This window comes from Panthera pardus, unplaced genomic scaffold (genome assembly GCF_024362965.1).
Source record: "Panthera pardus isolate Hobbes unplaced genomic scaffold, ASM2436296v1 HiC_scaffold_15, whole genome shotgun sequence".
Classification (NCBI taxonomy): Eukaryota; Metazoa; Chordata; class Mammalia; order Carnivora; family Felidae; genus Panthera; species Panthera pardus.
The window spans coordinates 38,917,111-38,945,060 of record NW_026526710.1 but is presented as its reverse complement, the minus strand read 5'-3'; the positions used below and the strand labels follow the sequence as shown (position 1 = coordinate 38,945,060).

The following is a 27,950-nucleotide window of genomic DNA, read 5'->3' as shown; positions in this document are numbered from 1 at the left end:
GCATTTGCTAAGTGTTTATTTATTTTTGAGAGAGCCTGAGCAGGGAAAGGGCAGAGAGAGAGAAACCGAAGCAGGCTCCATGCTGTCAGTGCAGAGCCAACCTGGGGCTCAATCCCATAAACTGTGACATCATGATCTAAGAAATTAAGAGTCAGGTGCTTAACCAAATGAGCCACGCAGGTGCCTCTTGCATTTTTTTTTTTTTTTTAAACTGGGGAAAGAAGTAATGTTTGAGTACTTACAAAAACCTTTTAGTGCCTACAAGAGCTAGAGCTTGTATTTGACCTTGACCACAGTTCTAGGAGGTAAACTACAAGAAGCATGGTTTGATGTCATATTAGTATTTAAGGATTCAAATCTCTGCTCCTTGGTTTTCTAGATGTCCAGTATCTGACATGAGAAAGTTACCTTTGAATTTTCTTCCTTGCACATGTAAAGTGAGGAACCATAGACTTTGAAGAGATGTTGGATTTAAGTAAGATAATATCTGGTCAATGGTTGATAAGGAATAAACATGTGTTTCTTTCCTCTCACTTCCATTTTGCTGATGAGAGTACTAATTAAGGCTTGGAAAGAAAAGTGGCTTGCCTGGCTAAGATTCCAGTGAAGCTCTCTCCAGTTCTCAAACCCGTGATGCTTCTTCTTTTTTTTTTTTTTTTTAATTTTTTTTTTCAACGTTTTTTATTTATTTTTGGGACAGAGAGAGACAGAGCATGAACGGGGGAGGGGCAGAGAGAGAGGGAGACACAGAACCGGAAGCAGGCTCCAGGCTCCGAGCCATCAGCCCAGAGCCCGACGCAGGGCTCGAACTCATGGACCGCGAGATCGTGACCTGGCTGAAGTCGGACGCCCAACCGACTGCGCCACCCAGGCGCCCCAAACCCGTGATGCTTCTAATGGGACGCTTTAATGTTCTTATTGTCCGTTGTAGAAACTCTCACTGTTTTTGTTCTTTAGACTGCTGGTCTTGGCATTACTGTCCATTTTTTACCTCATTTTGCACATTGTTCCGCAGGCCTTGAAAAACAGGTCAGTAGGTCAGCATAATCATTCCAATTTTTTTAATTTAAAATTTTTTTTATTTTTAGAGAGAGTAGGAACTGAGAGAGAGAGAATATCTTAAGTAGGTTCTCTTGCTCAGTGCAGAGCCTAACATGGGGCTTGATCCCTAGAGCCACCTGAGCCACCCAGGTGCCCCCCAAAGAACTCTTTAAACAATGTCCTGCTTCGAATAATATACTCAACTTACTGAACTGTAATAGTATATTTTTACATCTATACATTGCTTTTTTTGTTACAAAAAATACTGTTCTTTATTTGGCAGGTTGACGAGATTAGAGAGATGGTTGATAATGATTTAGGTTTCCAACAGGCTCCACTAATGTGCTATTCCAGAACTAAAACACTTCTGTTTATCTCTAATGACAAAAAAGTAGTTGGTTGCCTAATTGCGGAACATATCCAGTGGGTAAGTGACTTTTAAAGAGTGTTCATATGTAGTTTGGTGGCTAAAGGGTTTACTGTGTAAACTTGAATAACATAATCCTGGTAAATTTATCAACATTTGATGTAAGGAAGCATGTGAATGTCAGATTTCCTGTAATTTTTTATTAAGTGGAATTGTATCTTGCGTGAGAATTAGTTTCTCAAGTTAGTATATAAAATAAAAATTTTATAAATGGAAAGCACTGTAAAATTTTGTGTAGGAAGTTTCCATGTTGGAGACTAATGTAATGTATGCTTCAGTCGCTTTAGTACTGGAATGAAGCAAAGGTTGGCAAACTGTTGCCTGAGGACAAAACCCAGCCTGTTTTTGTAAATAAAATCTTACTGTAAAATAGTGATATCCTTTTGCTTACATATTGTCTGTGGCTGGTTTTCCACTACAAAGACTGAGTTGAATAGTTGCAGCAGAAGTCAGGTGGGCTACAAAGCCTTTCTTTATAAAAAGTTGCCCATCCCCAGAACAGATCACCACTTCTTTGGTTGAGTGCTAGGTAAGAATTTGGTTTGTATTTAGGAGCCAAATTGTACAAAAACTAAATAAAAGAATCACAATAAAAGGTATATGCTCACATTGGGTAAGTTATGTACTAATAGACCAACTTAGGAGAACAGAAGATTCTGTTTATGCTCACAGAAGGCATACCTTATTTAAATTGGCTTTTTTCAGCTGAGCTCTTGTTCATGAATTCAGTGCACATTGGATTTGACTTCTGTTCAGTTGGTATCTTTTAGTATATAAATAGTTGCCTGCAAATGTATATTTTATCATAAAGTTTTCTAACGAAACAAAGTCAAAACAAGTCTTCATGGACTAATTTCTATATGTTAAAAAATTTCAGCCTTAAATTGTATAGCTTTATGAATCTTGTCTATTTTAACAAAATTGATTTAAATGAATAGCTGATAAGGTGATTTGGGGATATAAATTTGATATGAAATGGCTTGCAGAGTTTGCCATATTGAAATTGAGTTAATTTTACGTAGTGCAAACCCTTGTATTTTTTTCATTTCTGTTCTGCCTAGTTCCACAAATGATTTTTGCAGTGTTTAGAAGATAGTTATGTAATGGCTGTTTGTTGTTAATTCTTCACTGTATTGTCTGATTGTTTTAAGTTTTGTACCATGTCCCATCAGAAGGCTGGTTGTTGTCCAACTAGACTGGTAGAGGAGACATCATGCTTTTTAAAGCACTTTGGTGGTTTTTTTTTAAAGTGACAGGAGTGTGGGGAAAGCAGCTTTTAAAACTCTTGATTCTTCTGCCATTCCTATTCCTAGTTCTTGCATAGCTGTGAACCCTAAAACTGTGGCAGCAATCACACAGACAGTTGTTATGACTGCTGAGTTCTTCACATGTGCTTTGCTGGTCCTTGGAATGTGGGTAATAGAGGAAAAAAATAACATTCAGTTGCCATTATGGGCCAGCCATGATGGCAAGGTATTTTGTATGTATTACCTTATTTAATTTCTCAACAGTTTTCTGAAAGAGGTGAAAAATATCTCTAGTTTATAGATGAGGATCTCAAATCTTAATTAGTTACCTCTCTCATGGTGACATAACTAGTAAGTGAATTAGAATGGAATGGAGATTCAGGTCTATTTCCTGCTAAAGTGGGAGTGAAAATATACGTGACTCCCATAGTTTAAGAAGCCAGACACATGTAGTGATCTCCTCACTAAGGTTAGTACTAGACAACTGATAATTTTCTTACTTTAAAATTTTTTCCTCTAATTTTGATATATTAGGGCTACAGAGTTATAGAAGAGAAACTTCCAGTTATCAGGTCAGAAGAAGAAAAAGTCAGATTTGAAAGGCAAAAAGCCTGGTGCTGCTCAACATTGCCAGAGCCTGCAATCTGTGGGATCAGTCGGATATGGGTATTCAGCATGATGCGTCGGAAGAAAATTGCCTCTCGCATGATTGAATGCCTAAGGTAACTTGAATGTAATTCTTCAAGTCATTTTCTGTTGTTCTAAGATTTCAGCAGATTTTTAGTATAAAGATTGGCATTTAATTAATCTTAAATGTATAATCTTTATCTTCTTAATTTAAAATTTGTGTAATATTGTCAGCATATTGGATCTGTGTTTTTTATGTGAAGTTAATCTGAGGGGGGAGAAAGCACTATCAGTTAAATACTGTTAAACCATTTTTGCTTACTTGTAACTATATTAGGGCAAAATAACCCACTTATTTCAAACTGTGTTCAATATCAGAGAATTTTAAAGAAAATCAGATCAGTGTGGGAAGTTTTTTGGGAATTTAGCTTTTAGGAAAATTTGTCTCAATTTAAGAATATTATTTGTAAATTATTTAAGTCTCTTATTAGTTTTTCTTTTTGCTTTTATTGCTTGATTTTAAATTAAAGGTATAGAGGAAAAGACTCAGATAAATTGCATGTTTTTTTGTTGTTGTTCTTTTAAAGTACCTTTGCTAACAGATTAATGGAAGTTCAAATTAATCATGCAGATGAGGTTTTCATGTCAGTCTCTTGTTTTTGTTTATTCCTAAAATCCCTGTCTGCGATTACTGTAGGTATAGCTTTCAAAGTAATTCATCATTGTGAGGTCATAAGGCTCTAGAAATCTTAGAGCCTTAATGTGTTTCTGGTCTCTTCCCCCTTATTTTATTGTGAATAATGATCCAGGAGGGCTCAGATCTACCCACACGTTTCATGATGAGTGCAGGCAGGTATATTTCTAGCTCTTTAAAAACTAAACCTGGAAAATGCAGCTGCTGAAATACTAGTCCTAAATATGAGGGCATTGCCCTTCCTTTGTTTTTTTAAATGAAAAGCAGTTTTATTTATCTTTAATTTTTTTTAAGTTTATTCACTTAGAGCAAGAGCGAGCACAAGTGGGGGAGGGGCAGAGAGAGAGAGAGAGACAGAGAGACAGAGAGAGAGAGAGAATCCCAAGCAGGTTCTTCACCATCAGCGGAAAGCCGAAGTCAGATGCTTAACCACCTGAGCCACCCGGGCGCCCTGCCCCTCCTTTAAGATTACAGTGTGAAAATTCTGATAGTCTGTATCCTGGCTAATAAAAAAATTTTTTTTTGTTAAAAACAGCCATATTGAGCTGGGATTACGTAGCATAAAATTCATCTATACAGTCAGTGGGTTTTAGTATATTCAGAAGGCTGTGCAGCCATCATCACTTTCTAATTCCAGAACATTTCCATCACTGTCCCCCCACAACCCACACCTGTTAGAAATCACTCCCCATTTCCCTCTCCCCCACCTTCTTACAATCACTAATGTACTTTTCTATCTGAATGAATTTGCCTATTCTGAACATTTCATATAAATGGATTCCTATAATATATGACCTTTTGTGACTGGTTTATTCTACTTAGCATGTTTTCAAGGTTCATCCATGTTGTAGCATGTATCTGTGTGCTTCATCCCTTTTTTTATTGCCAAATAATACCCCATTGTATGCATATACCACCACATTTCATTTATCCAGTTATCAGTTGATGGACATTGGGTTGGTTATACTTTCTGGCTGCTATGAATAATCTATGAACATTCATGTACAAATTTTTGTGTGTTTTTATTTCTTGGTAATTGGTTTGCACGTTTTTATTTCTCTTGGTATATACCTAGGAGTAGAATTGTTGGGCCATATGGTAACTGTTTGTGTAACATTTTGAGGAGCTGCCAACCTGTTTATTTATCAAAGCAGCTACACTATTTTACAGTCCCTCCAGCCACATAACAGGCTCGATATCCTCACCAACACCTGTCATAATTTTAGCTATCCTAATGAGTGTGGAATGGTATTTTGTTTTGGTTTTGATTTACATTTTCCTAATGACTAATGATGTTCACCATCTTTTCATGTGCTTATTGGCCATTTATATATATTTTTTTAGAGAAATGCCTATTCAGATCCTGTGTCCATTGTTTTTCTTTTTCTTATTAAATTATAATAGTTCTTTATATATTCTGGAGACAAGTCCCTTATCAGATATATGATCTCCAAATTTTTTTTTTTCAAATTTTTATTTAAATTTTAGTTAACATATAGTGTAGTATTGGTTTCAGGAGCAGAATTCAGTGATTCATCATTTACATATAATATCCAGTGCTCATCATAACAAGTGCTCTTCTTAATACCCATCACCCACTAGCCCATCCCCCACCCTCCTCCCTCCATCAACCCTCAGTTTGTTCGCCATGTTTAAGAGTCTCTTATGGTTTGTTTTTCTTTCTCTCCCTCCTCCCATCCCCCCCCCATATTTTTCTGTTTTGTTTCTTAAATTCCACATATGAGTGAAATCATACGGTATTTGTCTTTCTCTGACTGACTTATTTCATTCAGCACAGTACACTCTAGCTCCATCCACATTGTTGCAAATGGCAAGATTTCGTTCATTTAATAGCTAAGTAATGTTCCATTGTGTATATATACCACATCTTCTTTATCTCTTCATCCCAGTTGATGGACATGCAGGTATTTTCCACCATTTCATAGCTGTCTTTTCATCTTTTTTATGTGCTTTGAAGCACATAAAGTGCTTCAAAAGTCTTTATTTTTGATTCAAAATCAAAAGTCTTTAATTTTGAACTCCAAATTGTATATCTTTTTCTATTGTCATTTGTGTTTTTGGTGTCCTAAGAAGCCATTTCCTAATGCAAGGCCACAAAGATCTATACCTATATTTTCTTCTAAGAGTTCATTATTTTAGTTCTTACATTTAGGTCTTTGATTCATTTTAAGTTAATTTTTGTGTATGATGTGAGATGAGATCCAACCTCATTTTTCTTTTTTTTTAAATTTTTTTTAACGTTTATTTTTGAGAGCATGAGCAGGGGAGAGGCACAGAAAGAGGGAGACATAGAATCTGGAGCAGGCCCCAGGTTCTGAGCTGTCTGCACAGAGCTCGACATGGGGCTCGATCTCATGGAACTGTGAGATCATGACCTGAGCTGAAGTTGGATGCTTACCTGAGGCACCCAGGAGCCCCCAAACTCATTTTTTTTTTTTTTTTTTTAATATGGATATCCAGCACCATTTGTTAAACAGACTGGTCTTTTCCATCAAATGGTCTCTGCACCCATGTCTGAAATCATTGATTGTCAGGGTTTTATATCTGGAGTCTTCAGTTCTATTCCATTGATCTGTTCTTATGCCAGTAGCACACTGTTTTCAATTCTGAGGCTTTGTAGTATGTTGCAAAATATGGAAGTGTGACTTCTTCAGTTTTGTTCTTTTTTAAGATTCTTTTGACTATTCAATGACTTTTCCATTTCCATATGAGTTTTAGGACACCAGTTTGTTAATTTCTGCGAAAGCAGCCATAGATCTGATTCATAAACACGGGTTATCTTTCTCTTTATTTAAGTTTCCAGGTTTTACACTTCTTTTGTTAAACTTACTCCTGAGATAGTTAATTTCAGGTATATAGAAATCTAATTAATTAAAAAATTTTTTTTAATGTTTATTCATTTTTTGAGACAGAGCACAAGCAGGGGAGGGGCAGAGAGGGAGACATAGAATCTGAAGCAGGCTCCAGTCTCTGAGCAGTCAGCACAGAGCCCGAAGAGGGGCTCAAACTCAGAAACTACAAGATCATGACCTGAGCTGAGGTCAGATATTTAACGGACTGAGCCACCCAGGCGCCCCAATTAATTTTTTTTAATTTTATTAATGTTTACTTATTTTTGAGAGAGAAAGAGAGAGAGAGCAGGGGAGGGACAGAGAGAGAGGGAAACACAGAATCAGAAGCAGGCTCCAGGCTCCGAGCTGTCAGCACAGAGCCTGATGTGGGGCTTGAACTCACGAGCCATGAGATCATGACCTGAGCCGAAGTCAGACGCTCAACTGACTGAGCCACCCAGGCGCACCCCCAATTAATTTTTTAATCTTGATCTTGTATCCTGCAACCTTGCAGAACTCCCTTTTTAATTAGATCTAATATTTTTTGTGTGTGAATTCCTTAGGATTTTTGTATATATAAGATCATCCAAAAGTGTCCAAAAAGAGAGTTTTTACTTCTTCCTTCCTGATCTGCTTTTTAGTTTCTTTTCCTTGTCTACTTGCCCTGACTAGAGCCTGCAGTTAAGTACACTATTGAATGGAAGAGGTGCAAACACAGATAGCCTTAACTTGTTCCTGATCTCTGGGGGACACTTTCCAGTCTTCACATTAACTTTAATGTTCTCTGATGCTCTTTATCAGGTTGAGAAAGTTCCTTCTACTCTGATTTGTTGAGTGTTTTTATCATGAAAAGGTGTTGAGTAAATGTTTTAAAACCATTGTTGCTTTCCTAAAAAATTTTTTTTTAATTTAATTTTAAAATTTACATCCAAATCAGTTAGCATATAGGGCAACAATGATTTCAGGAGTAGATTCCTTAGTGCCCCTTACCCATTTAGCCCATCCTCCCCCCCCCCCCACCCCTTGCTGTAACCCTCTGTCAGTTCTCCATATTTATGAGCCTCTTCTGTTTTGTCCCCCTCCCTGTTTTGATATTATTTTTGTTTCCCTTCCCTTATGTTCATCTGTTTTGTCTCTTAAAGTCCTCATATGAGTGAAGTCATGTGATTTTTGTCTTTCTCTAATTTCACTTAGCATAATACCCTCCAGTTCCATCCATGTAGTTGCAAATGACAAGATTTCATTCTTTTTGACTGCTGAGTAATACTCCATTGTATATAGATACCACCTCTTCTTTATCCATTCATCCATCGATGGACATTTGGGCTCTTTCCATACTTTGGCTATTGTTGATAGTGCTGCTGTATACATAGGGGGTGCATGTGTCCCTTCAAAACAGCACACCTGTATCCCATAGATAAATGCCTAGTAGTGCAATTGCTGGGTCATGGGGTAGTTCTATTTTTAGAGGAACCTCCATACTGTTTTCCACAGTGGCTGCACTAGCTTGCATTCCCATCCTAAAATTTTTTTTACCTCACATTATTAATAATCTATGTGAACAGTTATTTTCAATGATTTTTAGAACATAAACATTACCTGAAAAGTCTTTCTGGTCAAATTGTATTTGACAGGTTTTTCCAATTTTAATGATAAAAATAGTAATTTTTTTTTTTACCCTTTCACACCCCCCCCTTTTTTTTTTAATAGGAGTAACTTTATATATGGCTCATATTTGAGTAAAGAAGAAATTGCTTTCTCAGATCCCACTCCTGATGGAAAACTCTTTGCAACACAGTACTGTGGCACTGGTCAGTTTCTGGTATATAATTTTATTAATGGACAAAATAACACTTAAAACAAATTCTTGCCTCTTGCTTGCAGTACTAGAAGACATCTACTGAAGAGAATGGATTGGTTGCTGACTTTAACCAGGAACTAGGGCCATTTTTATTACAATGAACTCAGGACTGGCAACAACCATAAGGTTGTTCCATTTTCATAAAATTGGAAACAATGCAGTAATAGCTTATTATTGTTTTGTTTTTTAAAGAAGATATTTTATTATCTTTTACAGAAATTTATGATTGATGTATTTTATCTATAGTTATTTAGACATGTTTACATGCAGCAGATAATTGTTCATAGTGGACTGAAAACTAATGCAAGGACTATGGTCTCAGTGATAAGTATATTTTGAAGTTCTTAATATGGAAATATACCAGTGTAGCTTGGTACTGTATTTTTTTATATTGATCTGCTGATACCAGTTATAGTTTTAAAGATTGTATTTTTACAGAGCGGAAAACAATGTTTTTGAGTTACTATTCAAGAGGGTGCAATATTGCCTATTTAGGAATTCAAAGCTAATTGTTAAAGGGTCTGAAATACATTTTGAAGGAACCCCTGCAAAAAAGCAAAGTTCCAAATAAGCAGGAATAATTTGGAATATTGAGCATTTTCTTCCATTTCTTTCTTTCCTATTCTTGATGCAGGAGGAAGTGGAAGGTGGTATAGAATAGAGGCTTTCCTTCTTGGAGAGCTTTATTGTAGTGACTAGAATTAGAAAATACCCTCTAAAGTTTATTATTCTTTCATTCTGGTTTTATTTCTTAAAATAAATGTTAATTGGGTACACTTAGGCTAGTAACAGATCCCAAAGAGGTTTTATAAAAACCTGTGGAATAGTTGTAAGCTAACTATGGATGACTTGGTATCTGCTTTGTTATTCCTCAGAAATACTACACTGAGTATATGCCTGCGTTACTGGACTTCATTTTGATACTTGTCTATCCTTCATAGTGCCCTCTACTTTAAAGGGTTTATATGTTGAAAAACTGCTGTGGCCTTTTATGACCTTGTATATAATGTAGAATAAAATAATAAAATACTTGATAGCTTTTTCTAAGTGATAAATGTGATGACAGTGTGTTGTCATTTGTGCTTTTTCAGGGAGTTAAATTTGATACCTTAAAATAGAATTAAAATAGTGGCTTCTTAAAAGTTTCACCATTTTGCCAAAGGATCAGTATGTCAGTAACAATTCTGAACTTGGTCTTCAAAAAGCAAAATCCTAACATGGAAATATTCTGATCTTTTGAAGAAAGAGCCATAGCCCAAGAATGAAGCACCACTATGGTCTAACATAGATTATTTTTATGAGCTGAAATGATAATCATATCTTCATTAAAAACCAGCTGAAATTTAGAGCTTTAAATTATCAGGTGTGTATTTTATCCCCCTATAGATGTATGCTTTTCACATTTATAGAGTGGTATAAGGCTCTGTACTGTTCTTTGTAGGGGTGTAAATATTTCCCTTTGACTCATCATAATGGTCTGACTTGACACTCCCTTGCCTTTGAACTTTAAACTCTTACAGTCACCCCTGGTGTCATCATTTGCCTGACAGGGACTGTAACTTTTTAAAAAGAGCATGCAATTTTCGTGTATAGTATAGATGCTCTATTAACTGTTAATCTCATAATACAGATCCAGTTTGCATAGAAACATGGTATGCTGCTTTGGGGAGCCAGAGTTGGTGTTTTCTAGGGGACTTGGAAGTAGAGAATATATATCTATTGGTTGGTTTAAATGTTACAATTACTAGGAAGACTGTTTTCATGTTTATATTGAAGAAACAGCCCCTCAAATAACTTTTACAATCTAGGTGTTTCTGTAAGAATAGCATTAGTAACATCTAACTTTTGAGTGTTTGCTATGTGTCACACCTTTAATATAGTGCTGCATTATTTTATTTAATTGTCATGACAACTCAAGAATCTGGAATTTAGAGATTAAGAGACTGCTTTATAGGAGTCTGGGTGAAAAATGTTGAAACACTGAACTAAAGTTATGATGTGTTGATGAAGATGAGGAAACAGATAAACTTTGAGGAGACAAAATGGAAGAATCGAAAGAGTTGATAACTGGCCAGAGAAGGATCATGGCAAAGAATTTAGGGTAATTTGGAATTTTGAGTAACTGAATAGATGGATTGGCTCAGAAGGGAATACTGGAGAATTACTGGGAGAATTGGACTAGGAAGGATGAGCTCAATTTTGGTAAAGATTTTGACGTGGTTGCAGAATCTCCAAGGGGAGATACCTGTTTGGTATATAATTGGATATGTTGATCTAGAGTTTGAGAGAAGTTTGAACTAAGGAAATTTAATAATTATTCAGAGGTTTAGAGGAGATGTCCCCACCCTGAGGTTTGTAAAATGACATGGTAGGAGAGAGTTGTGAGGAATACCATCATTTAAGAGTCTTGAAGAAGAGTACCTGGGAAGAGGTCAGAGGATCAGAAGAGAGTGGTAGAAACCAAAGGAAGAGTTTCAAGAATCAGGAATGGTCAGCACTGTCATATCACAATTGAAGGCTAAAGAGTGACACTAGAAAAAGAAGAGTGGTCTTTTCAGAGTGGTGGAGGCAGTAATGGACACTGTGAGTATCCACTAATGGCCACAAACTTCAAAATAAGTTGATTCTGTAATTGTGATGATCTAAAGATGCCTATGAATTTGTCAGCTGCCCTTGAGTAGTTGTTGGTTCATTATAAAAATACCTGCTGTATAGATGTTCTAGAAACTACAAGTATAGACAGGAACCACAAGGTTTTATGGGTTATGCCCTTGTTTACAAGGACGTGCAGTGTTTTTATTTTACAAGAATTATTAAAAAATCAGTATTTTACCATTGGGTGAAGTATGACTATCTTAAGGACAGTAAGTATAATAGACATGCATTGATATTTTAATTGTTCTTGCTTACATTGCGTGGCTGCCCAGCTAGGGTGTCTGGATAGGAACACAGATAGAGACCTGCCTAACCATATGTCACCAGGAGTTACAGTTGCTGATTTGATTTATGGAAGGTAGACATATGTATGTCTTCAACCTATTCTCATGGCTCTTGGGCCTTTGGGCAGATAAAGGGAAGATAACTGTCTTATAATAACCCCTCCTCCTGCCATACCATTCTAGTAAAAATAAAATACACTGGACTACTTACAGAACAAAGAAGTGGTTAGAAAACAACTTGCTTTTTTTCTTAGAACTTATTTCATCTTTTGTCATAGTCACTGAAGTAGATGCTTTCCTTAGCTCAGCACTTGAAAGTTAAGAGCAGAAGGAATTTATTGTGTGAATGAATGGCTTTAACCCTTGGCCTCAGAGGCCCTTACTGAAATATCTTTAGTGATGGTTTCTTTCAGTGAAACCAGGGTTTCAGTGCCAGGGCAGAATTCTCCTAGACCTGGAGAAAGCTTAAGGGCCAGTTTCCATGGCTAAAGAGAGGCCTAAGGGATATTTGTTCCCTGGAATAAACTGAAAGTTATTCCAGCTTTAGGTAGTTGAATCCAAAGGAATAGCAATCAGATCCACAGCTTTAAGTCTTTCCAATGGAGCAGCTGCTTTGGAGTATGTAGTGGATCTCTGGCAGTTTCTGCTTGCTCCCAAATCTGTCACCACACTCAAATGTTTATTATCGTCTCTCCTGAGGTAACAGCCAGGGGTCCTTGGCCTAGAAGAGTGTTTTTGTTTTGTTTTAAAGCTTGAGAGAGTGTGTGCAAGCAGGAGCAGGGGAAGGCGGGGGGGGGGGGGGGGGGGGGGGCGGAGAATCCCAAGCAGGCTCCACACTGTCAGTGCAGAGCCTGACCCAGGACTCGATCTTACGAACTGTGAGTTCATGAGCCAAAATCAAGAGTCGGCCACTTAACTGAGCCACCCAGACACTCCTAGAAGAGAGTTTTCATGGTTCTGTAGCAAAGTCTACTATGCTAGCACTCTTAATAGAACTGAAAGCCATTTTTCTGAAATAACAAAGTTATTCTTTAGGTAGTTTGGAAATGGAGATGAACACCTCATGTCATACTACACAGTTCTAGCAACCCAAAGTTCTGTTTCTAAGGACACCAAAATGAATACAGTTGCCATCTATAAAAGACTGGGGTTATACTATGAATATTTCTAATGCCTCTTTAATAGTCATCATTTGTAAGGTCTGTCATCCATAATATGGAACTCTGCAAATGGGCATGATGTGTGTATACTTTATATGTGTGTACATCTTCTTTGTATAAGCTACAGCTTTTCCACTCAACAAGTATTTATTTAACACTTTCTTGAACTGTTAGGTGAGAATAGTTGAATCTTAGAGTCATCCAGCCTGTGATCTGTGGACTTCCAGTCTTTTTTGGACATACCAGAAAATCAGGGTAAAGAAAACACTTTTCCTGTTTAAGGGGATGGGAGAGAATTTTAATACATTCACCAAATTAAATGAAAAGACAACATACGGTAGACACAACTTAAAGACAATTTAGAATCATAAACAAAATGTGAGGTAGACCGACTAGTGTAATTCACCAAATTTTGGTTAAGAAAATTTTACAGTAATAAGGTAACACAGGTGCTTCCTTTTCTAAGAATCACAAAAAGCAGTTGCATAAATTACAGCCAAAATAATTGAATACAACAATTCTTATTCTAATTTTAGTTTACATTCAGTATTAACCTGTGTGAACTGTCATACATGGCAAGGTTCAACAGGTCTATAGATCAATTATTATGCAGGCCTAGCAAACACATTCATACCACAATGTTTTAAAGGATGGCAAGGCTTGAAGCTGAACACACCAAGGTATGTATTAACAAATCATGGTGTCCTGTGCTTGTGCAATTTTATCCTTAAAGGAGAAGGACCTAACATTCTCTAAGGAATTATACTGATAAGATGATTTTAAAAGATCCAAACCTTAGTAAGATAGGCATTGAGAAGAATAGGCAGGTCAGTTTGAGTTCTCCATCTTTGGGGTGATGGTCTTTGGCTTTGTTCTGGCATTTTTCTTCCACATGGTTTAATAGTATTTAAGAGATCACAATCATTTGATTTTTCAGAGTACAGCCCTAATATGGAGTACCTGCATCTAAGGTTACTACTTTAAAAAAACACGCTTTATAAAGACTTTGAAGCCATAAAGCCAGAAGAAACCCTGAGAGGCCATCTGCCCCAGTTACAAGTGTTTTGGGATTATTTCAAGTATTTTATTTGCCCTATAAATATTGGAATATTGCACAGTGGGTTTCTTGATATCCTCTGCATTAGGCCCTTTCAACAAAACAGGAACAATTGAAATACATTCATATCTAAATCAACCTGCTTCAAAACGTACCTCTTTACCAAAAATTCTGTACTGAAATTATGAGTATTTTTAAAGTATACATAAGGCAGATCCTTGTTGAGGGAGAATTTAAAATGGGGTTTAAAGGAATTGTTCATTTCAAAATACATTTAAAGCATCGTAAGCTATATTAAAACCAAGAGATCTGCAAACCATTTTCAGATTAGTACATTCCATTTTTTCACTACTGTAAACTCCTTGTTATCACAAGCTAATAAAGCTGGTCAGTTAACGTTATTTGTTCTAAGTAAATGCAGGCTGAGTCAGCCACCTCTCAGTAGTTTCAGGCCATAAGTAAGACTTCAATTCAAGTAAAAATGGCCATTTTAAGTGGTATGTGTGGGCTCATGAGAAAAATGTCAAATTGTTGAATGATGAGAACTAGAGTAAGCACAAACTTCCAAAGGACTTCATTTGTTCTAGAACATTTTCTAAAAGTCTGGGTTTCATTAAAATACATGGTGAGAAACTTACACTGTTGGTACTGAAAAAACACCCCCTACCAATTTTAGTGAGTCAGAGACTTTTAATGGAATCTTTCTTACTCCTCACAAAAGAATCACTGGTAAGATTAAAACAGTGGTCTTTCTATGGCTCTGTTTCCCATTTCAGCAGTTTTTGTGTTGTTGTCTATATAAGGTAGCTGATATTTATTCAGTGTATTTTTTATTAAAGGAAGCTTTGCTTGAGGCCATGAAAAGAAACAAACTAGTTCCATTCCACACAGAACCAGAGCCTGACATTTAGCTTTGCTGGTGCCAACTGCTTAATCCCAACCAAACAGGGTGGGTATGGGGTGACTGCTGAAAGCTTCTTAATTGGCTCAACTACTGAATTAGGTTCTCCTTGTACAAGTTTAAACTCTGTTCCATATTCTCATAGACATAGTGTGCTTAGAGACTGGAAAGGTTTTTAAAGAATGAAAAAAACCAAAGGAATTTCAGCAAGGAGAAGCTGCATAAATGCATACAGTGCCTGCTCTGCATTTACTGATTTGTTTGTTCAGTTTAAATAGTAAACTTTTAACTCGTGTGGAAATTTTGCCAAAAGTTTCAATACATATAAGATTATAAATCTTAAACTAACACTGCACAGAGAAAGACAAAGCTACTTCTTTTTTTTTAAAATACAAATATCTTCTACATTCTATCATTTCAGACCCCTGAGTAGTACTGTACCAAAGTACAGATCTGAAGAGAAACTGAGGGTTCAGGCCTCAAACGTTAATCTTCATTTAATTCCACACCAGTGGTGTGAGTCTCATGTAACACATTCAGGCTAGCTAATGCTGAGAGTCCGTTTTCCCCCTAACACAGTATAGTAGAAAAAACAATGCAAACTCCATGTTATTTCTCCAAAGTACACCCTCCTCAGGCTCCCATGGCAGACCATGTCTTAAGTAATTGCATAACTGCCTAGGGTGGAGTTAACCTGAATTGAAGGTCCCAAAAGTGGAACTGAAAGAGAGTGATACCCCAGAGACCTGCCTCAGATTGGGGTTGGAGGGGCGGATTTCTTTGGAGAACAAATATGTTGCACTTTGCTCCACAGTGATTGTACTTTAAAGGAAAAAAAAATCCCAAATGTTTCTGCCCCACCCCACCTAGGCATCCCTTTGCTATTTTTGGTGTCTCTGAAAGGTCATACGTGGCGGCCAGTAAGAAAGTAGAGGGGCTTGTCATCACTGCTGTTAGCAGTTTGAAACTCGTCTCGGAGGCGGAACTGCCACTCATCCTCCAGCTCTAAGCGGACAATTGTTTGGCGTAAGGAGCTTCTGTCTTGGCAGATGACACACAGGGTAGCACCTTCAGAAAAAAAGGCAGAGTGCATCTTAGGTTCAGGGATTGAAATTACGAAGAGCCTATCATCATTTTCTGATTATGTCCTCTAAGCTGACACATCTGAGAACCAACATATAGGTAAGTAACCTGTCACAACTGCTCATTATAATTTTCATCTTATTTGAGTTCAAAAATAAACTCAAGTTTTGAGTTATCAGATCCAAAAGTTAAGAGTGTAAAGTGAAAAATCTCCCCTTCCCCTGTGGTAACCAATGGTAAAACCAATGTTCTATGTGTCTACAGCAGGGGTTCTCCACCTCGGCACCACTGGATAATTCTGTTAGGGGGGCTGTTCTGTTCTTATAGGATATTTTAGCAGCATCCTTGGCTTCTCTTTTACTCACTATATGCCAGCAGCACTTTCCAGTGTGATAGTCTGAAATGTCTCCAGATAATGCCAAATGTCCTCTGCGAGGCAACCTCCCTCCCTCACTGTTCCATATGTATTTTATGCATATGTAAATACACATGTTCATCTGTTCTTAAATTCTACATGAGTGAAATCATACAGTATTTGTTTCTCTGACTTACTTCACTTAGCATCATATACCCAGGTCCATCCATGCTGTTGCAAAAGCAAGACCTCCTTTTTAATGGCTGAGTAATATGCCATTATATACAAATACATCTTCCTTACTGATTCATCTATGGAGGGACACTTGGGTAGCTTACATATTTTGGCTATTGTAAATAATGCTGCAGTAAACATAGGGTTGCATATATCTTTTCAAATTAGGGCTTTTATTTTCTTTAAATACCCAGTAGTGGAATACTGGATAATATGGTTCTTTTTTTTTTTTTTTAATGTTTATTTATTTTTGAGAGAGTGATTGACAGCATGTGAGCGGGGTAGAGGCAGAGAGAGGGAAGGAGAGACAGAATCCAAAGCAGGCTCCAGGCTCCGAGCTGTCAGCACAGAGCCCGACGCGGGGCTCAAACTCAAGAGCAGTGAGATCATGACCTGAGTGGAAGTCCAGTGCTGGGCCGACTGAGCCACCCAGGTGCCCCAATTCTATTTTCAATTTTTGAGGAACATCTATACTGTTTTTCACAGTGGCCTGTGCACAGTATGGTGAATCATACTTTGTTCACTGACTTCAGAGGTCATCTTGTCAGGATTATTCATGATACATAATCTGCAGTTTGTCCTTGGGCAGATCTTTTTGTACAGTGCATACCTGTTGAAGCAACTTTAGCTTCTATACCAGAATCACATCTCATTAAGCTGAGTTTTATTACAATGAGATTATTTGAAAAGCATTATTTCTCTTCTTGCACTGCATCATTCTTTTCTAGAATTAATGGTAAAAACATATTTAATGTGGTCACATTTCTGGCCATCTATCTGTATTTTGTCCTGGTATGATGGACTTGATTCCACCCACACCCCAGTTAAGAAAATCATGGCCCTCGTTTAAAATAAGCAGGGTATTCAGTTTACTGGCAAAAAAGATTATTAAAGTGCTTTTTGGCTCACTTCCCTATTTTGTTCAGCAGGAACAATGGCATTCACAAACAAAAGACACTAAATTTGGTATACCTTTTAGAAACTTAAATTTCTTCAGAAGATCAGCACCTACAAAAGAGTCACAGAGGTACAAGAGAAGTCCACTGAAAAACACCCCTTCACAGTTGACATTGCTGGAGTGGGGTCTGGAGCTGATGTAGCATATGGCCACCTGGAATCATCAAGCAGACAGCATGGGCATTTCAAAAAGCAGGCAAAACATCTGCACTTTAGCTGAATAAGTCAGTACCTGCCTATTTAGTTATTCCAGGGTAAGGTAAAGGACATACATTTTTTTAATTGAAACTTAAATAGGTTGGTTATTTAAATTCTGCACCTCTTTTATTTAGTGTGCCAAGTTTTAACCTATTTACATCTTGTTTCTCTTGATAAAGGACAGTTATGAGAGAATTAGTAGTAAGAAATGAAACAGGCCTCTCCACCTAAATGTCTTTGTAAAATGAAAAATGGTCTTCCACAAAAAGGCACACTTGGGATGAAATGTTTAATTTTTTTAAATTCTCATCAATAAGGTAATCAGCTTTTCATTTAAATACACTTAAATTTTCAGACAGAAGCTTCAAGCAGTGCATAATTTTAAGTATTTAGTTCTGTATGGCTTTCATGTAAAGAAGACAGCTTTATAAAAATTACACGGAGGTAAGATAGTTGGGAGACCTTGAGAACAGGGGCATGGCTTAATGACTGCACCTGACCACTTGGATCCAAGTACTGGTTCCTCTGCTTAGTAGCTGGGTAACACTGAGCAGCTTCCTTCATTTTGCCATACCTCAGTTTCTCTGTCTGGCGAAATAGTAGTAGTACCTGTTTCATAGGACTGTTTTATGAAATAAACACTGTAAACCACTTAGTAGGTATTCACTGTTAGCTGCTGTTAGTAGTAGTGTTGAGACTGTGTTGTCTAACATCTTGAACCCTGGACCCTGGGGTGGAGGAGTCTAGAGGCCTGGGTTAGACACATGACTTAGAGATACTAATGGTTTTTAAGGTACCTTCTACAACTCATAGTATAGATTACATTTTCATTCTTATGAAATTTCAGTAAAATTGATTTAAAAATCCGTTTCCATAATTGAATACATTTGGATTTCAGTCTGAAGATATTGTATATGTTAATACATACAAAGAAGAAAACCTGAGTTTTATACATACAAAGAGGAATGTATGTATGTTTTAATACATACAAAGAGGAAAACCTAAAATACGGTTTACCAAAATGTTACTGTTCCCATTACAAGTGATTCTTTTTCTTTATACCTTTTAAGTTATTTACAGAGGATATTATGTTAGTGAACAGTTAAATATTTTTAAAATATTACTAATAATTGTAGAGGAAAGCTTCGTGGCAGAAGCCCTTAAATAAAGTCCTGAAGGCTATCAGTGGTCAAAGGTGCAAGTGGCAAAAACTAACACTGATGGGGAATTTGAGACAAGAGAAAGAATGCAAAATAAGGAAACAATGGCAAAGAAAGAAATCCTAGAATGGGAAGTGGTGAAGTGACAGCTACAAAGGTCTCCTGTGATACCCTAAATTGTCCAGCAGTCACTGAGCTTCTGTTTTGCCTAAAACAGTGGCTAAGACACTGTGTGCCTTTGAATTATTAATCACGTGATTATAATACGGTCCGATACGTTTTAGGACAGCAAGCAACTGCTTCTGTCCACAGTCACTGAGGTAGGCTCAGTGGAACTGACCTCTGAGCTAAGCTTTGCATGTTCACTGGCTCACTGGACAGCAGGAGTAGGGATGGGGAGGGACAGTTGCCATCACATCTTGTGTGAGCCTTTTGCAATATGAGTATGTCACAGGCTCCTTTTTTGTCTCCACTTAAGCTTTCAAATGGGAGCTAAAATGGGAAAGAAACTGATGGAAATGGGTAAAAGCACAATACCAGCCCTCTTCCCTTTACCTCTGGTCCAATGTTAAGGTAGCAGTCAATGGCCAACACAGGACTCTTGAAGTTATGGATGGCTTTGGGGAAGAGTTTGTAGGAAGCATGCTGAAGGAACTTCTCCAGGAGAAACTGTGCAGGGGCTGCCAGTAGTGTGTGTTCACTGTCGGGAGCACAGACATACTGAAGGGGCAAGATGGGTGCTAAGCTCTCTGACACCTGAAATCAGAGCCGAGATTATCATGGGAAATAGGTCTGTCACTGGATGAAACGGGCAAGGAAAAATGGCATTGCACGCTAATGGTCCCCAAATAGTAGTAGTAGCACAGTGACAGATGCTAGGCTCAGAGGTTAGTTTGTCCTTCTTGGGTTCTGGACTTTTTTCCCCCTTGGGAATAGGTTGGGTCTCACTTAACACACAGCCAGGGCAGGAGAAAATGGAAATGTAGGCTTCTTTGACAGTTACTGCATTTAGCAACATTGTGAGGACCAACAGGAAGCCTTTCACAGTGCTGCTGGACGTGGACACGTTAAGTCCCATCCCAGCACATCCAAAAAATAAAAGCGAAGAGGTTTCTAAGCTCCACTGGGGAGTTCACATGTTATAAATTAAATTATTAAGACAGTAAATGTCTTAAACAGAAAAGGGTAGGTCCATGGAATTCACCCTCAATAAGTGTTGATTGGTCTTACTTTCCTAAAACAACAACAACAACAACAAAACTGGCAAAGAACCAGACAAGCATCTTAATTTACATTTCTCTTATGTATTAAAGAATGTAAAAATGTTACTTTTGCCAGTTTATAAAGATAGAATGTTAAGTTTGAAACAAGATTTGATGGAATTGTTAAGCCTTAAATCTAAAGAAATGTACATCTGTTGAATTTTCAAGTCTTTTGTTTTACTCTAGATGAATCCTCAGTAAGGAGACAGACTGCATATTTGGCATTAAGAACTGACTCCCTTGTGTTATCTCACTTTCCAGTCAAGTGGCAAGTACTTAATGCCAGTACCTAATAACAAAGAACAGTAGAATCAAGCTTGCAAACTTACCATAATCTTTGGTTTAATGATAAAGTCCCTTTGCCCTCCAACCTGAACATGTTTCTTCATGAGACTGAAGTTATTAAAGCGGCAGATGAGCAGGCCACTACTGTTTGTTCTCAGGTTAAAGTCAACATCTTCACAGAAATACCTAAATCATAATCACAATAATAGATCTCTGACTACCTGTCGCATCCCAGCCATATTTGTGTTTTGTTTTGTTCTGAGACGGAGAGAGAGAACGAGAACATGGGAGTGAGCATCGAAGCAGGGCAGAGGGAGAGGGAATCTCAAGCAGCCTCCATGCTTAGTACAGAGCCTGATGCGGGGCTCGATCCCACGACCCTGGGATCATGACCTGAGCTGAAATCAAGAGTCAGACATTTATCCTACTGAGCCACCCAGGCACCCCTACATCCCAGCCATGTTAATTACATACATAAAGTCTGTTAGGAGACAGATTCAGAATCAACTTTGCCTTCTTGTGGAGCTGACCCTCTTAACTCTGCTCAATTCAGGGGGCTTACAGGGCAGAGTTAAAAGGAGGAGGAAGTGAGAGGACTTAGGCCCCAGACATTCCATGAGGCCTTGGGTATTCCCGAGCTGAAACAGGACTGACTGCACATTCTCTGTATTCTTGTGGGACAGAGATGCAGAGGTGCTCCCAGTTTAACAATCCTGGCTGCAAACAGGATGAAACATCATCTGCCATGAAATAGCTACAGAATATTCTAATAGCTACAGATTGGGGGTTGACGTAGGAGGACTTTATGGTTCCTGACATTCCTCACTTGGCCATCTTGGATTTTCCAGGATGTGGACATTATTTATTCAGGAGGCAAGACCAGGGCTAGTCTGCTTATTCCCACCTGTTGGCTTCTCCCTACAGGATCCAGATCTCTGGATCTTACTAACATTTAGGGGAAGGATTAACTTCTGATTTCTGAGGATGGAAGAGTTCACCTTCAATGGGTTAAGGACCCACCCACACTGATCTGTACTGATGTAATAGTTTTTGTCCCTCTTGTAGTTCTTGCTGAATACTGGGATGGCTAAAATACATTTTCTAAGCATTTCATGTTGTAATTATTATTATTTAAGGGTCCGGGTGAGGATGAAGGGGGGCTTTGGGGTTTGTGATCCCAGTTCTCCCTCCTTGTCCATAAAAAGAGATTCTCGGGTTTTCGAAGACAGAGGAACAAACATATTATAGGGGTCAGAGTTGGGCGGAAGCAAACATGCCTGGAATGCTTGCACCCAGGAGGCCCGACTTACCTGTTGAAGTCATACTGCACATTCTGAGTCAAGTCTATGTTAAGGAGAATGAAGTCATGCACATGGCACCTAGAGAATGGGGCTTTCAGGCTCTGAGAAGTCAGCTTGCTGCTCCATTTCTGTATGCCAAGGATTGCGTAGTGGATGATTTTTGGTGTTGCTTCAATATGCTGCAAGACGCTCTTCAAGGACACATTCTTACTGGAAACTCCTGCTTCCATGGGCTGGCTATGAAATGTCAAGTTAGTTTATATAAGAGCAATAAATATTACCGGAGAGAGGATCATTTTTGAAGGGATAACACTACTATACACTATTAATATCCATAAAGATATAATTAGCTTACTTTATATTAGCCTGGAATGGAAAAGGATGTCAAGCCTAGTTTTCATGATGCCTGTCACTGCTAACTTAAGGAAATGGTCTTTTGGGGGTGGGGCTTACCACTTTTAAGACAGAGAAAAAAACAGCCCAACTCAAAATGACTAATGAACAAGAAGTTACCAAAGAAAGGGAGCCAGAGGTTAGAAGCACACAAGTATACTTCCCAGTGTTGTAATTCTGGTATAGTAAAGGAGTATTTGAGAATGTCACTGGCTTCATATTCACAGTGGAAACATAGTGTGTGAGCTGGAAGGAAGGGCCAAGAGGTCATCAGTGGGGGTGCTACTGGTATTTAGGGACCATTTACTGCATAGGACTTTTCCAGGTTTAACATTCCCTGGTCCTCGTGGAGCCCCTTCACCAGGAGAACCACTGATTTGGGCCCAGCCCTAATTTTACAGATGACGGAATTGAGACAAAGAGATGAAATAACTTTTCCTTTTCATCCAGGCAGGTTACCAAGCAGAGCTGAGATTAAAAACCAGGTGTGATTCAGAAGCTAGTGGACTTTCTAAATCATAGCGCCTTTCAACAGACTTTATAGCAAATCAAAGCCATGATGCAGAAATAGTCCAGAAATTTAACGGCACAGTGAATATCTAAAGAAAAGTGCTAGTGAGGGTTGTCTTCTGGATAATTGTTCTGTAAAGCTGTCCCTCTCTCATTTACTTCCATGCATAATAAGCCAAGGAAAGCATCTCCTTCATAGCATTAGGCCATACTCCCCTAGAACTGCTTGGCAAATACTACTACCTGGTCTGATCCTGAACACTGTGAATGTTCCATAGAACACACGAGTCGTCCATCACAACGATAAAAGGCCAGACACACTGGCGTTTAACTCCCAGTTCTTCCAGGCGGTTCCTCTCCAGTTCCAGATTGTGGTAGGACAGCTCCTTAATGAGAAACCTGGCAGCACCTGGAAGGCAACATAGCCACAGCTGTACATCCTTCACCCAGGCCTGACCCAAACCCCACAGACAGCTCACATTCTCTCCGCAGGCATGCCTATTCACATGGTGGCCATGTGGGATGGGAGGGTCAACCAATTGTTCAGAGCAGTGGTTCTCAAATGAGTAAAAGTAAGAATCACTGAAGGAGTCTCTTTAAAATGCCAATTTCCGGAGCCCATCACCAGAGATTCACTTTAGGTTTGATAAGGGCCCAGAAACCAGAGCTGTCTTTGATGATGCAGATGATTCATGAAGTACACTTTGAGGGGAAAAGAATCCAGTTTCCTTGATGGGACAGAGGATACCACATAGAGGAAACACTTATTACTGGTTAGTTCTATAAAGCCAAGATACGATGTGCTCTCAGTCTTGGAAGCAGCCACTCACATGTCCACTAGGGAGTAGCCAAGTTTACAATAACCTACACTAAAGTATCCCCTGCTTTGGATACCTTTAGGAGATTGACAGCGATGTCTTCTTTGAAGAAGATTCTGGAAACTGGCATGCTTTCCTTAGACAGTCTTTTCCACCGCACCGCCCCCCCCCCCAGAGGCAATATGGTCTAGTAAAAGACTGGAGCCAAGCTGCATACATTTAAATCCTGATACCGCCACTTTCTAGCTGTGAGTGAATGCCTTGGTTTCTCTACCTGTAAGAATGCAATGGTAATGTCCATCTCACAGGATTGCTGTGTGGTGCTCAAGACAGTGCCTAACGTGGTGAGTACTCAGTAATAGAGAATATTAAGATGATGTTCCTCAGATCCATCCATGTTGTTGCAGATGGTAAGATTTCATTCTTTTAATAGTGAACATTCCATTGTGTATATATGCCACATCTTAATCCTTTCATCTATTGATGCACACTTAGGTTGCTTCCATAATTTGGCTATTGTAAATAATGCTAAGTGAAATAAGCCAGTCAGAGAAAGACAAATACCATATGATTTCACGTATATGTGGAATTTAAAAAACAAAACAAATGAAGAAAAAAGAGAGATAAACCAAAAAACAGACTCTTAACTATAGAGAAGAGATGGTTGGTTACAAGGGAGGTGGGAGGGTGGGAGGGGTGAAATGGGTAAAGGGGATTAAGAGTACACGTCTCATGATGAGCACTGAGTAATGTGTAGAATTGTTGATTCACTATATTGTACACCTGAAACAAATATAAGACCATATGTTTTACACTGGAATTAGAATTTTAAGAAAAGATCACATATTAGACACATTTTATTAGACAAATTTGCACATCCGAAAATGAAACAAAATGTAGGTAATGAAATGAAGAGGCTAAAAAAGCTATTGAATCTATGGAGGAAAGAGAAAAATAGTTTGGAAGTAGGAAGGAAAATCTGCCTTACAACAGGATGTATGTAATACGTGTTCTCAATGTAGTAAGAACTGTATATGAAAAGCCCACAACTAACACTGTAATGGTAAGAGATGGAAAGCTTTTCCTCTAAGCTCAAGAACAAGACAAGGATGTCCACCTTTACCACTTTATTTAACATACTACTGGAAATTCTAGCCAGAGCAATTAGGCAAGAAGAAGAAATAAAAGGCACTCAGGTTGGAAAGGAAGAAGTAAAATTATCTGTAGGCAACATGACCTTCAATGTAGAGAACCGTAAAGATTACACACACACACACACACACACACATACACACACACACACACAAAGAGTTAGAAATAAGTGAATTCAGCAAAGTTACAGATACAAAAACTAAAAAATCTGTTCTCCCTATACACTAATAGTGATCTAAAAGGGAAATTAAAAAAAACTTCCATTTACGATGGCATCAAAGAGAATAAAATACTTTGGAATAAATGTTTATTGAACCAAGCATGTGAAAGACTTGTACATGAAGAAGTACACAACATTTGCTGAAAGAAAGTAAAGATGATAAGTAAATGGAAAGACATCTGTGTTCATGGATTGGAAGATGTGATATTGTTGAGATGTCAATATTACCCAAAGTGATCTACAGATTTAATGAAATCCCTATCAAAATCCTAATGATATTTTTTTGGAGCAGAAATAAAAAAAAAACCCCATCCTTAAATTCATATGGAATCTCAAGGGACCCTCAATAGCCAAAACAACCTTGAAAAAGAACAAAATTGGAGATCTCACAGTTGGCTGATTTCAAAACTTACTACAAAACCACAGTAATCACAACAATGTGGTACCAATGGGATAAGAATACAGAGCCCAGCACTATGCCCTTGTGCTTCTGGTCCAGCCCTAAGGCCTACGGTCAAATGATGTTTGACAAAGGTGCCAAGACCACTGAATGGGAAAAGGACAGTCTCTTCAACAGATGGTATTGGAACCGGATATACACGTGCAAAAAATGAAGTTGGATCTTTAACTTACACTACATAAAACCAACAGGGATGAAAGACCTAAATGCAAGAGCTAAAACTATAAAACTTTTAGAAGAAATCAGGCAATCAGCAAACCTAAAGGCAACCAATGGAATGGGAGAAGATATTTGCAAATGATATATCAGACAAAGGGTTAGTATCCAAAATCTATAAAGAACTTATCAAACTCAATACCCAAAAAACAAATAATCCAGTGAAGAAATGGGCAAAAGACACAAATAGACACTTTTCCAAAGAAGACATCCAGGTGGCTAACAGACAAATGAAAAAAATGCTCAACATCACTCATCATCAGGAAAATATAAATCAAAACTGCAATGAGTTACCACCTTAACGCCAGTCGGAATGGCTAACATTAACAACTCAGGCAACGACAGGTGTTGGTGAGGATGCAGAGAAAGAGGAACCCTTTTCCACCACTGATGGGAATGCAAACTGGTGCAGCCACTCTAGAAAACAGTATGGAGGTTTCTAAAAAAGTTAAAAATAGAACTACCCCATGACCCAGCAATTGCACTACTAGGTATTTATCCAAGGGATACAGGTGTGCGGTTTCGAAGGGGCACATGCATCCCAACGTTTATAGCAGCACTATCAATGATTGCCAAAGTATGGAAAGAGCCCAAATGTCCACTGGTGGATGAATGGATAAAGAAGATGTGGTGTGTGTGTATGTATATATATATGTGTATGTGTGTGTGTGTGTGTGTGTGTGTGTGTGTGTGTGTATACACACAGTGAAGTATTACTTGGCAACCAAAAAGAATGAAATCTTGCCATTTGCAACAACGTGGATTGTATTATGCTAAGCTAAATTAGTCAAAGAAAGACCAATATCATATGACTTCACTCATATATGGAATTTAAGATACAAAATAGATGAACATAAGGGAAGGAAAGCAAAAATAATATAAAAATAGGGAGGGGGACAAAACATAGGAGACTCAAGTACAGAGAACAAACTGAGGGGTTGCTGGAGGGTTGGGTGGAGGGATGGGTTAAATGGGTAAGAGGCTTTAAGGAAGACACTTGTTGGGATGAGCACTGGGTGTTATACATAGGGGATGAATCACTGGAATCTCCTGAAACCATTGTTGCACGAAATGCTAACTAACTTGGATGTAAATTTAAGAAAAAGTGTAAAGAAAAAAAATAAAGAAGAAAACAGGCAAACAGCTTGCTACTGGATGTAACAATTATTTCTTGGATATGACACCAAAAGCACAGCCAACAATAGGAAAAAATAAATTGGACTGCATCAAAATTTAAAAGTTCTGTGCAAAGGATATAATAAACAGTGAAAAGCAACCCATGAAATGGGAGAAAACATTTACAAATCATTAGTAGGGGGTTAGCATCCAGAATACGTAAAGGACTCCTACAAATCAACAACAAAAAAGCCTAATTTTAAAATAGGAAAAGAACTTGAATAGATTGTCCAAAATAGATATATGAATGGCCAAGAAACAGACAACAAGATGCTCAACATAATTAATCATTAGGGAAATGCAAATCAAATCACAGTAAGATAGCATCTCTTACCCATTAGGATGGCTATTATCAAAAAACAAGCAAACAAAAAAATTTCCCAAAACTCAAAACAAAAAACAGAAAATAAGTATTGGTGAGGATGTGAAGAAACATTTTACACTGTTGAGAAGAATGTAAAATGGTATATGTACCATTATGGAAAACAGTTTGTCAATTCCTCAAAAAATTAAAAATAGAATTATCGTATGATTCAGCAATTCCACGTGTAGGTATGTACTTAAAAGAACTGAAATCAGGGTTCTTGGAGATACATTTGTACATCTATGTTCATAGCAACATTATTCACAATAGCCAAATGGTAGCAGCTCAAGTGTCCACAAGTGGATGAATGGATAAAGAAAATGTGTATACATACAATGGAATATTACTCAGCCTTAAAAGGGAAGGAAATTGACACATAGACAACATAGATGAACCTTGAGAACACTGTGCTAAGTGAATTCAGCTAGACACAAAAGGCAAATACTGTACGATTTAACTTGAAGTACCTAAAGTCATCATGCAGAGACAGAAAGTACAATGGTGGTTGCCAGGGAAAGGAGGAGATAAGGAGTTAATCTTCAGTGGTATGGTGTTTCAGTTTTGCAAGATGAAAAGAGTTCTGGAGATTAGTTGCAAAACAATGTGGATATATTGAACACTACTGAACCGTACACTTAAATGGCTAAGATGGTAAATTTTATGTGTTTTTTTAACAAATAAAAAATAATCTGCACTTACTTCATTTGCATATATGTTAGCTTCTCCTCAAATTATTGCAGAAGTGGCAAAACTGTAACTATGCAAATTCATTAGATCTGGGATGAGGAAAGTCACCTAACGATTGTTAAGGCATAGGAGGGGGTGATTTGAGGGTCATACTCCTATAGAAAAAGATTTTAGTTAGTCTGGGGATATGTGGTTTTGGAGAGGACAAAGAACCAAAAATATGTAAAAGCCTTAATTCACTTGATATAAAGTGATAAACATGGAAACTAAAATTGTATTCAAAACAAATTTTTGAAAATATTTTAATTCTATA

The 27,950-nt window shown here is 37.8% G+C and overlaps 2 protein-coding genes across 14 annotated transcripts in view; one reads left to right on the top strand and one right to left on the bottom strand.

The window, feature by feature from the left end:
* The window catches only part of ESCO1 (establishment of sister chromatid cohesion N-acetyltransferase 1), a 74,404-nt gene extending 64,595 nt beyond the window's left edge, over positions 1–9,809 (top strand). For 4 of the 5 annotated variants that reach the window (XM_019418324.2, XM_019418322.2, XM_019418323.2 and 1 more), the window contains 3 exons: positions 1,325–1,468; positions 3,250–3,437; positions 8,599–9,809. In XM_019418324.2, coding sequence (XP_019273869.1) covers positions 1,325–1,468; positions 3,250–3,437; positions 8,599–8,746 — 480 coding nt within the window. In that variant the 3' untranslated portion in view covers positions 8,747–9,809. Of the gene's footprint in view, positions 1–1,324; positions 1,469–3,249; positions 3,438–8,598 lie in introns of those variants that run through there. The other variant, XR_002072113.2, reaches the window with a different exon arrangement.
* A 3,315-nt stretch (positions 9,810–13,124) lies between these two features.
* The window catches only part of GREB1L (GREB1 like retinoic acid receptor coactivator), a 278,957-nt gene continuing 264,131 nt past the window's right edge, over positions 13,125–27,950 (bottom strand). For all 9 annotated transcript variants that reach the window (XM_053902487.1, XM_053902486.1, XM_053902488.1 and 6 more), the window contains 6 exons: positions 22,788–22,953; positions 21,651–21,878; positions 20,385–20,526; positions 19,349–19,549; positions 17,451–17,589; positions 13,125–15,874 (listed from right to left, as the gene is read on the bottom strand). In XM_053902487.1, the coding sequence (XP_053758462.1) occupies positions 15,711–15,874; positions 17,451–17,589; positions 19,349–19,549; positions 20,385–20,526; positions 21,651–21,878; positions 22,788–22,953 (1,040 nt within the window). In that variant the 3' untranslated portion in view covers positions 13,125–15,710. The remainder of the gene's footprint in view (positions 15,875–17,450; positions 17,590–19,348; positions 19,550–20,384; positions 20,527–21,650; positions 21,879–22,787; positions 22,954–27,950) is intronic.